The sequence below is a fragment of the Apis laboriosa genome, unplaced genomic scaffold, assembly GCF_014066325.1.
Source record: "Apis laboriosa isolate Shangri-la unplaced genomic scaffold, ASM1406632v1 scaffold202_cov151, whole genome shotgun sequence".
In the NCBI taxonomy this organism is placed as follows: Eukaryota; Metazoa; Arthropoda; class Insecta; order Hymenoptera; family Apidae; genus Apis; species Apis laboriosa.
Genome location: NW_025222291.1, coordinates 1,386,840 through 1,402,735, shown reverse-complemented (window position 1 = coordinate 1,402,735; position 15,896 = coordinate 1,386,840). Strand labels below are relative to the sequence as shown.

The window sequence follows — 15,896 nt, the reverse complement described above, 5'->3', positions numbered from 1 at the left end:
TTTTTTTTTTTTTTTTTTTTTTTTTATATCTTTTTTTTCTTTTTCTTTTTCATTTCACCTCGAACGCCATTTTACTTTTCCTGCCTCAGTGTCTCGGTGGAAGCATCGACGCGATGAAGAAGCCGATGCAGTGGATATTGGTGTACTTCTTGATACTTGGTGAGTGCTCATAAATTCTTTCTTTTCGTTGTCTTTCGTTATTCGAGAGAAATTTTACTGGATTTTTGTTCTATAAAAAGGGATAGAGGATGGATTTACGTGTTATTAAAAAAAAGTATAGAATTTTACATTTACATATCGTTTGAAATAAAAAATGAAATGGAATAAAAATGGAGTGGATATTAGAGAGGAGATATTTGATTGTTAATTGTAATTGTATAACTGTAATTGTGTTTGTGTAACTATAATTTATTGTTGAGGACGAGATATTGATGAGAGATGGTTCGAGACAAGTGATCTCATGTCAATTGATTGCATGAAGAAAGATTCACTGGATATTTATAGAGATGTATTGTACAATGGAATTTTAACAAAAATGCGCAAGAATTATTTAGTTAAAATTCCACGTTTCAAGTTATTCTTATTGCATAGAAAATATTTTGAATTTATAAAAATTTATGACACGTGTATGGAAGAAACGATTACGCATTTTATTTTTGTTTTTAAACGTGATGTAAAGATGTTATATAACATTTACATAACATTCTCTATAAAAATGATTAAACGTATCTCGATATTTTTAATTCTGAAATATCGAAACGTTTTTAATAATGGAATAAATAATGGGAAAAAAGGAAAGAAAAAGGAGAAAACAGAAAATAAACAAAAAGCTGGAGCTTTCCTCTCCATTTTCACTCGCAAAATGAAGAAATTTCTTCGTGGAAAGAATGAAACTTTAGAAAAAAAAAAAAAAAAAAAAAGAGAACTATAAGGAGAGAACAAATTTGAATATCTTCTTTAAATTTTCGTTTACCGACTGAAAATGTAAATTTGCAAATGTTAACAAGCTCGACGAATGTGATGCCTTTCCTCCAAATGAAAGAAGCAAAGTTCACCGCAAGCTTTCTGATTAATTAAAAATATTTCATTCATACGTGAAATCGGGTTAAGACGCGTTTCGTCGATCCTTGGCGTTTTTCGAAAACTTGGCAATTGAGAATTTCAGTGGGGAGAAGGAAAAATGTAGAGAACGCAGTTTGAAAACAAGATATATCTTTCATTCGAGGATTGTTTTACAGCGTTTGATCTTTTAATTGCACGTTACGTCGCGTATGCCATAAAGTGGAAAAGTCATAGCTATTAACATAGTTGATAACAATTAATAAAATCTTGCTCAAAGAAACGAGGACATTGTCAGAAAACATAAGAGGAATATCATTGAGTAATTAATTTGTTTCGCAAGTTTGCATTTTAAATTGTAACGTATTACAAAAAGGGGCCAAAAATTGGCGTTATATTTTTGTATAAAATAAAAGAGAAGTCTTTCTTATTTAATTATCTAATAAATGAAACGCACGATTAGATTTAATTATAATCAAATAATTAAATCGGGATGAAGAGGATGAAGATAATAATATTGCACTGCCACTGTTTCAACATAAATTTATCTTGGATACATATTATCAAAGTAGAACATCTGATTACAAGAGAGACCAATATTTTATTTTTAAATAAAAATATATATAGCTCGTGTAATAAATTATCTGTACTTCAAATGAAATCCGCAGACAGATATGAATAAATTTCTACCGACTAATTGCAAATAACACAAAGATTGACATGTTATCGTGATTATGATATATTTTATGATTATATATATATATATATATATATAAAACTATGATAAAATAGCCTAAGATTAACGGATTGGACAAATTCCGTTCAAACTCAAATATTGACGTTGAATCGGATAATTTTGTTCGCTTTATTGCGATTCCTGATCGCCAGATGACGAAAACGGAAGTTATCCGTTTATATATGTGAAAATAAACATCGGTCTCCGATGAATCCAACTTGATTCGCGTGATTATGATAAAAAAAAACTGATATATTTTTAGAAATAAAATTCCGTTTTCGTCCAAAGATAGAGAGAAATCGTGGGATTGGATAAATGATTGGGTTCGATTGTTGAGATTCATGCGTTCGAATGGATCGTTCGTGAAGAATAAACGTAATTTCAATTTCGAGATCGAATATTACAATATATATACTTAGAAGACATAAATAAAGAAACTCAAGAACAGTAAAATATTAATTTACCTAATTAACTAGACAATAAAAGTGTTTGTCTCCGGGGGTAAAGCTTCGAAGCTCATTTTATCAAAGTCACAAAGTTTCTGAAAAGAATAAATCGCGGCTTCCTACCTTCCTAAAAAAAAAAAGAAAGTATCCTCGAAATTCTCTCTTCTTCTCCCCAATTTAATTAAACCAGAATTTAAATCCAGGCTAAGTCCAAACACAAGTTAAACACGGAAAAGCAGAACAATAGTCTTTGCATTCCCCTCCCTCCGTTAAACAAAACTCCATACCCGCGTATAAATATCAACGAAAACGGCATTATCTCTCTGTGAAACGATTCCAGGCCGCTATCGTCACAATTGCTGAAAAATTGATAAAAAAAAAAAAAAAGAAAAAAAAGGGAAGGAATAAAACAAAATAAAATGAAAAAAAAGAAAGGCCGTGAAACATATAACGAGAGGAAGTGGCCGCGGTGTTGGAATATACAAAAAAAAAATTCGATCCCGGAAGAACTCTCTCTCTCTCTCTCTCTCTCTCTCTCTCTCTCTCTCTCTCTCTCTCTCTCTCTCGCTCTCGCTCTCTCTTCGCCCAGTTTGCCCGCTTGAAACTCGATGAATTCGCGCGGACGAGTTTTCGTGGCTTGTTAAATCGCGGCTTTTTTACGATCGGCGGAAGCGATAGTGGCGGATCCTCTCGGATGCTGGATACAAAAACATGGAGAGGGGGGGGAGGAGGGGGGAAAAAAAAAGAAAAAAAGAAACAAAAGGATAAAGAGGAGGGTGGGTAGCGGGTAAACCGATCACAGGAAGGACGGTTTGTCCGCGCGAAAATCGAGTTTTTACGAGAGCGCTGCAGTCGCTAATCCGCCATTTTTTCCGGCGTGAAAAGCGCGCTTTCGTCGCGCATCCACGTTAACGAATATTTATTAAGCTTTTGAAACAAAAGAGTTGTTTTCAGCCTCTCTCGATGTTTTGTCCTCTTATTTGCATCTTTATGCGCTCGTGTGCGTGAATTGTATTCTTTTTTTAGGAGGGAGGAGGAGATAAATATATTGGAAACGAGCAATGCGTTCTTGGAATTGTATTCTTCTTGTCTTTCGGGTAACGAGAAACGGTCTTGTTCGAAGAAGAAAGCGTAGAAAGTGTATGTAATTTATTTTAAAACTGATTAAAGTGTAATAAGTGTAATTTTTTTAGGATTTTAGAACGAAAGGTGTGATGATTATATATTGCATTTTACAAATGGGGAATATCGTGCCTAAATTTGAATTAATTATATAATCACGTGTCATTTGTCTTTTCAATTAAAAAAATCATTGAAAATAATACGAAATTGAAATATTTCTGGAACTGACCATCGGGGAAAATCCGTATTCAAACCGTATATCGGATCATCTTTCATCATTGAGAAATTGCACACCGTTTGTCGCATTTGCAAATGTCCCGTCTGCAAATCGTTTATGAGGCCTGGACCCTCGTCATCTGTCATACTTGTCGTACCCACACGCACACGTCATTTTTTATCAACGAGAAAAAAAATGCAGTGACAAGTGTTTAACCACAGACGTGTTACACGTGACACCAAGTGTTAACAATGGTTCCATAACTTTGTTGCGCTTGTTCGATACGAACGAGCGTGTACCGTAGAGTATCACGTAACGAAATACAACTCTGTGCAACATTGTTACGCGGAACAATTGAACGCGTTACACGAATCGTTTAAACTCTCGTTTCCGAATTTCGAATCGAGCCGATCATTTATGAATGTTCGATGGAGCAACAGGGAGGGGGGAGGAGAGACACTGTTGCATAATTCACTGTTGCAAATTTAATGGAACGAAAGATGAAAAGTTTGTCTATGGATTGGATATAGCCGGAGGTTATTAGCCAGTTAAGTTCAATGTTACATCCTGTCTGAGTGTGATAGAAGGTCCCAGCACTCCCCAGTTGACTTATGACGTTGCTCGGATAATCTGTTATGATCGACGTCATTTTATCCCGTCGATATTGTTGTTATTTCCGGGTCTGTGGAACAAGCAGAACAAAAAACTGAGATGTCTGCCATCTTTTTTTGAAACGTCGATCTAACTTTATTCGTGACATGACATTAATTTCAATAGCAATTATTATTTGTCAATCCTTTTTTTTTTTAAATCTAAGATAATTAATAATATCAGAGAAGAAGTTTGATTTAATTTTTATAAATTAATTATTGAACCATTGAAGTGTATTTAGTTGGTCGTTGGAATTTAAATATTTGTCTATTGAATGTTGTATATAATTTAATCAGATATTCAATTTAATCCACATAATTTTCGAGAGAGAGAGAGAGAGAGAGAGAGAGAGAAATTGGTTATATGTAAACGTAAGGATAGAGAATAGGTTGCAACATTGTCGGCATAGATGTATTATGTAGAACAAGATACGGGATGGAAATGAATTTATCATGAAATTGAAAATTGTTATTTGAACGAAGTTCACGTTCCATTTAACAATTGGCCCGCAGCATGAAACACGTGCCCTGTACCCCATCCAAAATTTATTCTGCTTTATTACTGCCATGGCGATTCGTACTGATAAATTATTACACGAAAAGTGTAACTCGACTTTTGTCAAGTAATCTTCATTCGTAGATTCGAGTATTAATTTTAGGCTGAAATTTAAAAATAATTCGGCAATAATGATAAATAAAAAATACCGAGAAAATTTTAAAATTACAGTGTCTCCGTTCCTCTAAGAATTGATAATTCCTAGTAGATTCGATAATTTCACAACACAAGACGTTACGTCACTTCTAATTTAAGAACTGTTTCGTTGGTTGTAAGAAAAGAATTTCGCGGGGGTTGTTTTTCGAAAAATTCAAGGCTATAGAGAACGTTTATATTTACGCGCATCGTCATGCAAGAAAGTTTAAAAGATGCGTATTCGTCGATATTTTCTCAAACTTTGTATCTTTGCATAACTTCGGAATTTGTTTTGTAATAAAAAAAAAAATATTTTATTTTACAAATATGATCATCTAACGCTTTTCTATTATTTATAACAAAATTTACTTAAAGATTTTAAAGATTTTAAAACAATCCAGGCAATATAATATTGCTCGATTCAATTAACAAAGATTCAATTAAAAATTGAAGAAAAAATTGAAGAAATATAAAAATATGAAAACATTTCATCAGATTCACATCCATTTCACTTCAAGCATGATTACGATAAGATAAATCTCCGAAATGAGATGAAATATTTTACTTGATTTCGTGTATTTATTTTACAAGATTAGAATTTGTGCACCATTATCTGTCAACTCCATTTTACAAATTTGTCGACTAAATCTTTCATCGTTTTATTTATCTTCAGGTCGGAAAATGGAGCCAAAATTATTCGAATTAAAAAATTTCCACGATTCAATTGCAAATTGAGTAAACTTGGATAACCAGAAAATTTAAATGATTAAGTTGAAAAGAAAAATTCTAAATAAACTGGCCGAATTGTGAAATATTTCGGGGAATATCGTGACGAAACATCTCAAATACATCTCTATTGAGAGATGTTTAGGTCAACGAGATGAAGAGATTTGAATGTTGTATCAGTGGAAGGAATATCAAGTGGAACAAAGTTTCTCTCAAGTGAATTTTGAATGAAAATTGGAAAGCGAAGTTTGATCACACTGATAAGATAAACTCTAAGGTTAAAATTTCAATTGCAATTATAATTTTCGATCATTCGCTTCAAGAATGTGTATATTTTAAAATTCTATTGCAATTTATGATTATGATATTTCGAAGTTCTAATTGCCTAAAAAAAAAAAAAGTAAGAAATTCGAATATTTGCAAAGATTCTTATTATTTAGATTTCATTTACTAAATAATCCAATAAATCTATTGAAAATTTGCTCACTGAAATTTGGAATGCGTCAAATAAGGGGGAACAAATGATGCAGAGAACGAGAATGCGAATAAGTGTGATGAAGGTATGGGTGGATGGGACAAGAGGTGACATTCATTACGTTCAAACTCAAACGTTGAATTCTAGATTCGATTGGCCGTATGTGAACGCAGCCAGGAACAGATAGTTGGTCAGGTTGCACTATAAATAACGGAAGTTTGCGAGCGCGAAAGTTATTTCCATGGCGCCTTGGGTCAGGCGTGCACTTGACTTGAATGCTTTTGCGTGACATAACGAATCGCCACGTGTTCGATTAAGTTTTAACCTTTGATATTAAAAGTTTTCGATGATCGATGATCAGAAAGAACCATGGATTTTTGTTTCATCGTGTTTCGAGGAAAACTCGATAAATCAGTTTAGAAGGAAATGATGTAATAAATAGGTAACGTGTGCTTCTGTTGATTCTAGGATTAAATTTGGATCACGAGGGAGTTTAAGCTTCTTGTGTTTAAAATTCGACGAATTTCTTTCTTGAAAGGTTAATTTCTCCGTATTTTTAAAATTTTTTTTAGCTCAAACCATTCTTTATGATTTATGATAATCATAACGAAATGGAAAATAAGTTTTAAAATTTCTCCTAATTAAATTATAAAAATAATTTCGATGAATGGCATTCGTAATTTGAAAATTATTGAATTCATATATGAATTTAATACAGACTTCGTTTCATAACATTGTTGAACTAGTTCACAGTGAGTATTCGTTTTCAAATATTGTTGTATCATAATCGTTGGCAGTGTTCACCAGTGTATATTATAACTGTCTGGAACGAATAAACGCGTCTCATATTGACTGTGCACATTTTCTTGCATGCTCCTTTTCTCATAGAGGAAATGCAGCTGTTATTCGAGAACCGACAAAGGTCAGTCTATGAGTAATCTCGAGTATGTTTCATCCTCGGGATGATTTGCATAAAAGCAGCTTTGTGTTGCACTGCGTATCCTTAAGTCACAACTGATGTCGAAACAAGCTATAACATAGTGTAATTGTTATTAAATACTTAAATAGGCAATTTAAAACGTTGAGACGACTTGGTAGTTGCATAATTATATAATTCAAAGATTGCGTTCTTTTCTGTCTTCAAAGATATTCTTTAAGAACGATTGAAGTTTAAGTAATTCTTCTAATGATCCAATAAATCGTTGCTTGAACGTTTCCTATGCATTAATGAAAGCTAATAGGTATAATATTTTCAGGAAGAAACTTGTATAAAATTTATAATTATAATTGCGAATTTTTATGCAAATACATATTTTTCATCTTATCATTATCGTTAATAAGAGGATAATTGTGAGCAATTTATTTCCAGAAAATGAATATATGCATCCGTTTAATTAATTTATCTTAAATCTAATAAAAACCTTATTAAAATTAGGAAAACTTTGAATCACTGTAACTTCGAAGATAATCACTTCTGATCGATGAATGAAAGATCATTTGAAACGCGAAATCTTCCTCTTTAAAATGCCTTTTCATTCATCCCGATACGACTTCCCGTTCCAGAGATATCGTCGTGTAAAGCAAAGAGTGATTTTTAAATATTTACCTTAAATCTAATTAAACGTTATTAAAATTAGGAAAACTTTGAACCGCTATAACTCTGAAGATAATAACTTTTTATCAACGAATGAGCGATCATTCGAAGCGCGGAACCTTCCCCTTTACAATGCTTTTTTATTCATCCCGATACGACTTCCGGTTCCCGAGATATCGTCGTGTAAAGACAAAGGTAATTTTTAATCGTTTACTATTCCCATCCTTATCGCTTATTCGGACCTCTCGCTCGCACCTCGTCTCACTGACCTATCCCAAATTCCAAACAAGCGATTCCTGGAAAAACGTAGTACGCGTTTCCAGGAAAAAATATAGGTCACTGGGTCGCGAGCCATAATTCATAATTTCTGCGCTGTTTACCATTAACTTTAAGTCCTTATATCTCGGTAACGGATTGAGATATCAGGATAAAACAAAAAGCAATTTCAATGGCATAATTTCCTCCATCTTTCGAGGAGATTTCAATGATAAAATTTTTAGTTTCTTCTTATGTTTTTTTACGTGAAAAAATCAAGAAATTTCATTCATGACTTACGTGAATGCAATGATTTATCGTTATAATATAAAGTATTTTGTATTTTAACTAAAAATCCTTAATCTATTTAGAATTTAAAAAGGAAATTATATTTTTAAAATTTAAAAAAATTAAAATTTAGGTCAGAATTATTTGTTATTCTCCATATGGAAATTGATGCATAAATATATTCGATCACTGAATACACTGCTCATGGCCGCAAGAAATAACAAATGTTTTAGTTCTACACCTGTTTACATGCAGACAGTTCACTCAATAGCTCAGACTTTGGACCATATAACTGCAAAGTTTCCAGAAAACTAGGCCAACTAAACATACTAGAAATTCCTTTGAAAACGTGAATCTTGCATAGACTTTGTGTTTATTTGAAGTGTAAATTTGGAACGAAATGTTTTAAAGACTAATATTTCTTGGAATATTAGTGTACATTAGTTACAAATGAAGTCCTTCTAATCTTCACGAGAAATTTAAAATGATTTAAATCGTGAGAGAAAATATTCGTAACAATTATTCGACAGAAATAATGTTATTTATTTTTATATACAGTGGCATTAGTAAATATACCAAAAAACATTTAAAATATATTTCCTTTAATTCAAAGTAATTTACCATTTCTTTTTTATTCATTCTTTCATCTTAACATTCCTTCATTGATCATTATAATTTAACAGCAATAGTACTTAATAAACAACACATAAATAATTTAAATCACTTATAACTCTATCATCACTACCATTCAAATTTCCATCCCTTTGTACCATATGTGAGAGTGGTAACAGCGATACATATAGAGCCGTCGTAAAATCAATAAAATAAAAATCCCCGGAAAAAGCGAAATCGCGAGAAAAAAGGGAGAGGGAAGAGGGGACGAACGACGTGGAATGAAGGAGGGAATAAAAAGAGAGGGTGGATATCGGAAAATAAGAGCAAACGGTGAGCAGGGCCGCAGCCTTTGAAAGGAGGCAAAACGGGAGTCACGTTAAACTTGTAAAATCCAAAACTTCATCCTCCCTCCATCACCTCGAATTACTTTTACATTAATGAGGGGTAAATTATCGGAAAAGAGGCCTGGTGACGTAGCAGGACGTCATAGGGGCACGGAGGTTTCGCAGGATCTCTTTCTCACGGTCACACTTTCACCGTTTGTATCGACTTTCCCTTTCCGGTACGCGAATGCCACTTCAAAATCCGATAAATCCGACTCTCTCCATTTATGGTTAACGCCGAAACGAGCAACGTTGTTATCCCGGCACGTGGAGTCGCATTCGAACATCGAGAGGGATGCAATATCGAGCTTGCGGCCCTGATCGATTACCCATCCCAACCTTACCAGCCTCACCCCTTCATGTTCAGCTCCGATCAACTCCTCTCGACCAGCTGTAATCCAGTATTAAAGCCGCGGATTCGTGATTTTTCGACGATTGGCCATTCGAGGATAAAAGATGGATAGGAAAGAGGATCGAAAAGTGTTCGAAAGCTTCGTTAAAGTTTCGGATTTGAAGGATAAGGAGAAAATGAGAGGAAAGTTGAAAGGATGGAAGTTGAAAATTTGAAAGTTGGTAGAGGAAATGATGGGTAAAAAGTTCGAAATTGGAGCTTGAGTAACGAGAAAGAAATTTTAGTGAACATTTCGAATCAAGGAAAGTATGTTGCATCGTTAAAATATTTATTTTGGTTTTTGTGATATTAGATATAAATTAAATAAGTAGAAGTAAAATATTATGTTGTATAATGAAATTGATGCAAGATTTGACATATTTCGTTATAAAACTTAAGGGTAATTATAATTTCTTTTTTTTTTTTTTAATGGGATATTATTTTAGAGAAATTGAAATTTAGTATCATCTAAAAAAATGAAATTTTGTTTATTTTAATCTATTATGCAAAAAGGAAAGTGTTAACATTTGGTGATAAGATAACAAGCCAAGATAGTGCACTGCACTATCTTATTTATTCGCGGATTTCATCCTCCTTTATGTTTCTGAAATCCTGTGAACAGAGTGGCGCCATGTGGTCAAATGAGAAAGCAAATGAAACAAGTGGGGGATGAAACGTGACACATCTTGAAGGACAAGTAATTACATTCTAAAAAATTTTTATGGCTTTTTAAAAATTACATCGCAATATAAAATTTTTATTCTTTTAACAGTGTCTTGGATATAAATTTAACAATATATTCTCTTTCTATTCTTTTTTTTTAATGTATTTTTTATTCTGCAAAACAAGAAACAAAGTTTTATTTTCAAAGCTTTATTTTTATAATACGATAGAATTAAAAATGAAGAATTCATTATATTTATATAAAAGATTAATTATTATAAAGAAAAGGATAAATTTTAAAAATTATCTTTGATTTTAAGAATTTTTTAATTCACTTGTAAAGATTATAAAATAAATATTTGCCATTATTTGATAAATTAAATACCAGAACTCGAGTTGTGTTAAGAAGAGAAATCTGATAACAGGGGGCGTAGCTCAGATGGTAGAGCGCTCGCTTAGCATGCGAGAGGTACCGGGATCGATACCCGGCGCCTCCAATTTAATTTTTATTTATTTTAAATTTTATATATTTTTTTATTTACTTACATTTTATTTACTATCTTTAAGAATTATAAATTGTATATTTAACACAAACTTCTCTTTTTTACACTGTTCACAAAAAATAAATATTTTTCTATGTTGCCAATTAACGTTTATCAACCATTTGATATTTAAATTATTTAAAAATTTAAATAATTTCTTCATCTAGAATAATATTCTCCATGAATTATTCATAAAGTACATTCATTTGAAAATATATGATTATTTTCTTAATTGTCGTATCACAAATATCTATTACAATTTTTCTATTATTGTTATATTCGCATAAATTTGTATATTTATTCGATAATAATTCATTCACTTTCGATTTTCGATACATGTAGTGTGACAAATAAAATGTTATAAATGGGATGATTATCTGTTCTCAAAGAATGGAACTGACCAATACACGAAATCATAGTGATTTCGTAGTAGCATAGTATAGCGCGTGTGTATACACACATAACCAGGTATAGCGTTTAGACATGTTCTCTACACGGCGCTATCCTAAGTTCGTTTAGCTCCTCTGAAGACCTCTTCGTACAATCTGTTTTCCGGTTGATTCTAAATCATGATTTACCAACAACTGGCAGAGAAACTAGTACTGGTTCGTCGTTCACGTATCCATCCTAATCGCCTCTCTAATCGGCACACATTCATAGCTGTGTTTCATGACTATGCGCGTTAAAACCTGTTATTCCAATTTTGATATACGTATATACACGTGTTCTTTTATCTTTATTAAACTGCAAATTGATTTAATTTAAAGTGGCATATGTATTAAATTTATTTATTAATAAATAAATTTTGTTTGAAGATATTACAAAAAGATGAGTAAATAATTTCGTAGTAATTCTATCTTGTTAGTTTCTTTTTAATTCTCTTTGTATCTTTTATAATGCAATTCTATTACTATATAGTTTAATGGTATAAATATTGGAGAAGATTTTTATAATTGAATTATTTAAGTAATGTTGCACAGATAATGGAAAATAATTATAATGCTTTTATATATAACATTAAGATATATATATATCTAATAAAAATTTTATTAATCGATATAATTTGATAAGATCAAAATATTTATGGTGAATATTTGATTTACTTATATTTCTTATAGAAAAGACTTTAAATGAATATATGATATAATTCTAAATTTATTTTTAATTTATCCTTCATCCTTAAAAAAATTTACTATAAAATAGCATGATATTTGTATATATAGTAACTGAAATATCATGCACCCCCGCTGATTTCTGTGATCCTGATTCCTACCCCGATCTACGTTCTCAGAGCTATTGTTCAGATGCGGTCAAGCGTCTTTTTTAAACCGCTCTGCGTGACCATTATCAAGATGTATACCTTCATAAAAATCCATCTGCCCTTTCCAGTATTCCTCGTTTCTATTCTATTCACCCCATTTAATTCTATGCTCCACAGAAGATATATATATTATTGAATACATGTGACAGGCACCTTAAAGGGTTTATTCTAAACATCAATATAAATTATTCATAGGCAAATATCGAAGGAAATTTATTTTTCAAGTTATAAACAATTTAATATTTTCACTTTTCTCCTTGTTTTTATCTAAAATTATGTAAAAAGTATTATTAATATTACCTATATATTAATTATATTAATTAAACCAAATGATTCATTCAATTTACAATATCATCAAAAATCAAGATATCAGAAGATCAATAATTTTACAAATTAATCACATTATATCTCTAATTGATTAAATAATCACACGAATGTATTATTTCACAATTCATATTCTGTGCTCGTTTTAATTTTGCCAGATATTCGTCATTTTCGTTCCATATCTTCGCATACGAGAGAAAGTGAATCGTTCACATCCCTCTTTGATCCGGTCAGGGGGATGAAAAAAAAAAAGAATCACAATAAAAGGATCATCGTTCCAGAGTATCCATGCAACCCCCTTTGATCTCGTGCTCTCCTGTTGCTCCACGTGTTTTTTCTTTGTTCAACGTTTCAAAATTTACCACCCTTTATCGTACGTATACGCGGAATCAAGTGTATACAAGCGAACATCCCCCTTTGAAAGGGGGACACGCATACCCCACGACGATACGTGCGCTGATAAAGAGACGGCGAACCGGTTCTGCAACCCTAATAATGCGTGTGTAGACAAGGTGACGTAATGTGCGTGCCACGTGTACTTGTCGTGAATGAAAATGCGTTTCCTGGCACACGCGCGCTCCTTTACTCTGCACATATGTTATTGCCTTTATTTTATCTTATGCAACGTAATATTATTGAAATTCTTAATTTCTGTTAACGAAACGAATGTATCGAACGGAAAAATGAAAATTGTGTTTTTAATTGATAAAAATAAATTAATTAAATATTGGAAATATTGGAAAATTAATATAATGTTGAAGAGATTTAAAAAGAATAGTGATCATAAGTCAGATGTATGTAGATCTATATCTAATATACTATAATATTTATTATCGATCTACAAAAAAATTAAGAGAAATATTTATGTACAATGAAATATATTAATAAATATCATTATCTAATCTGTTAATTACAAAAGAAGTAAAATTACACTATCATTTTGTAACCAAATAATTTGTTTACTCTTTTTTTACTTGATTTGTGTTTCTAATCAAAATAATCGGTTCAAAAGTCATTGTACAAAAATTTTCAAGGGATAAAAACATATAAATAGAAGTTTATATTATAAAATTATCAAAAAAATAAATTCATCGAAAGACGAGATTAAACAAAAGGGTATTCTACACGTACGTGGAAGGAAATATTTTGAGGAAATGGATATCGAGTGACGTATCTCGAGGATACTCGTTGTTTATGCGTCCCTTGCACAATTGGACCGCAGTCAGGCTTTGGCCTCGCCACCAAAAAGGAGTAAAGGAGGAGTCACAGGAGCAAGGTAGAGATCATGCTTCCCCGATAACTCACGTTCGTGCAGCAGTGCGTGAGCCTAACCAGTCTGCAAACCGTGGTAAAGTTATGGTGGTGTCACGTACAAGCGTACAGTGTCGACTAAAACTCCGAAGAATGAATTAACGAGAAGATTAATCGATTCATTGTGTTTGCTTTCGCGTAAAAATTCGATAATTGGTGGAATATCTGATAATCGATGGAAAGTCGAAGCCATATTTGGAAATAAGATTATATGAAGTTATATATGGTAAATCGCAATTAAAAATTTAACTAAATCATTTTTTATATCAAGTATCAGGGACCAGTAAAATTAATCAACATTCATATTTGAATGATATCGATGAAATTTCAAGAAGACTTAAATTAATCTTGTCAAAAGGTAGAATTGAAATATTTTACCAATGATTATTTTATATAGAAAACGTGTGAATTGAAAAGTTATTGAAAGTAAGTTTTAATTTGATTGATGAAGAAAATATTGAAAATCTGTTATATTATATATTTTTGACGAGATATTTTTATTTGAAATATTCGCAATAAATATGAGAATAATTCTTATAAACTCTTAATCGACACTGTACGTAATAAAGTGTGCGTACATGCGTCTTCTGACTGTGTGCATTTATATGTGGAAAACATAAGAAGCAGTCGGGCCCTTTGAACACTCCCTATGAGGGCTGATTCCTTGGTAAGGCCACGCATTGCCCCTCAGGCCCTTCGATCCCTTCTTGTTCTTAGAATTTCTAATATTCCCTTCTCACAATCGAACACTTCCAACGTTAAAATAGAATAATTGCATTAGTTTTATTTTATATTATTGAATTCAATTATAAGTAAGAATATTGTCTTATTTTAAGACAATATTATTTTTTAGAGATTAAAATGTCTAAATATTTTTAAAATTAATATTATATCAATATTCAACTATAGATTTAATTATAATTTCTCGATTTAAATAATATGCTTATTTTTAATTTTTTTGAAAATTCACAAGAATATTTAATTAATCTTATTAATAAATTATAGTTATTCAAAAGATTTAGTTTGTACAAGTTGTAAGATCCATTACGATTCAACCATATATTTGATTATATTTATAATAATTAAATCAATTAAAAAATAATTGAAATAAAACGCTACAAAAGAATGTTGTCAAGCCAACTACTATCTTCCTTACGTCTTAAGTATCAAAATATTTAAAACACCATAAATTCATTCCCAATCGATCTTGAACAAAATAATTTCCAATATTTCGATCAAGTATGAAATAAAATACTTCATTGTTACATATAAGATTATTTAACAAAAGATTCTAATATGAGGAAAAAGAGGTTTGCAATAAAAATCAAGGTAAAAAAACGCGACATACACCAGCCATTCGTTCGTTCGATACCCCGGCCATTCGATTTTGCTCGCGTCGACTGCAATGCTACTCCCACGCCTCAATCTCCTTTACTCGATGCTTTCCTGGTAAAAATTCTCGTTCTCTATTGTTCCACCCTAATTAATGTCCGTAATGCACGTCCCCCGGCGGCGAGCACGCGCTTCTTTGGATCACGTGCGATCCTGTTACCCTGCGCTGTCACTTATCCAATATCTGTAAGCAAAAAATGGTCATTGACAACGGGTGGAGGAAGATGAATGGATTTCCTCTTTCGTAGTACGCATGTGTGTACGACGCAACGTATATACGACAAAGAAATAATTATAAAAGTTTTATGAAGAAATTTTAGTACGTATTTTTATCCGATGTGATTTATTTAATATGATTTATATATAATATTCGATGATTAAGCGGAATTATTAAAATTGAAATGATAGAAGAATTGATGGATGACTGATATTTTTTATTCATTTTTTTTTTTGAAAATTGTAAATTAATAATTTATGAAAATAATTTATTCGCTATTGCATAAATCCTATTATGATAATCTCTCTTAATTAAAGATTAAATAAATTGTTTTCATAGAATTTAAAAAATTATATTTTTATTTTGATATCGTTGCTTGTAAATTTTATTTAATTATTATTATATTATATTGAATATTTGAAGATTATGTAAAATTTTGGTGCATATATTGACTTTATGTTTTTGTTAAAATTTGCAT

At 31.5% G+C, this 15,896-nt stretch overlaps 1 protein-coding gene and 1 non-coding gene across 5 annotated transcripts in view; both read left to right on the top strand.

Moving 5' to 3' along the window:
* Nucleotides 1–15,896, top strand: part of LOC122712576 (xaa-Pro aminopeptidase 1-like) — a 39,205-nt gene that overhangs the window by 2,270 nt on the left and 21,039 nt on the right. For all 4 annotated transcript variants that reach the window (XM_043932342.1, XM_043932343.1, XM_043932344.1 and 1 more), the window contains exon 2: nt 90–159. In XM_043932342.1, the coding sequence (XP_043788277.1) occupies nt 114–159 (46 nt within the window). In that variant the 5' untranslated portion in view covers nt 90–113. The remainder of the gene's footprint in view (nt 1–89; nt 160–15,896) is intronic.
* Trnaa-agc lies at nt 10,736–10,808 on the top strand. Its single transcript has one exon. It is a non-coding gene; the product is annotated as a tRNA-Ala (tRNA).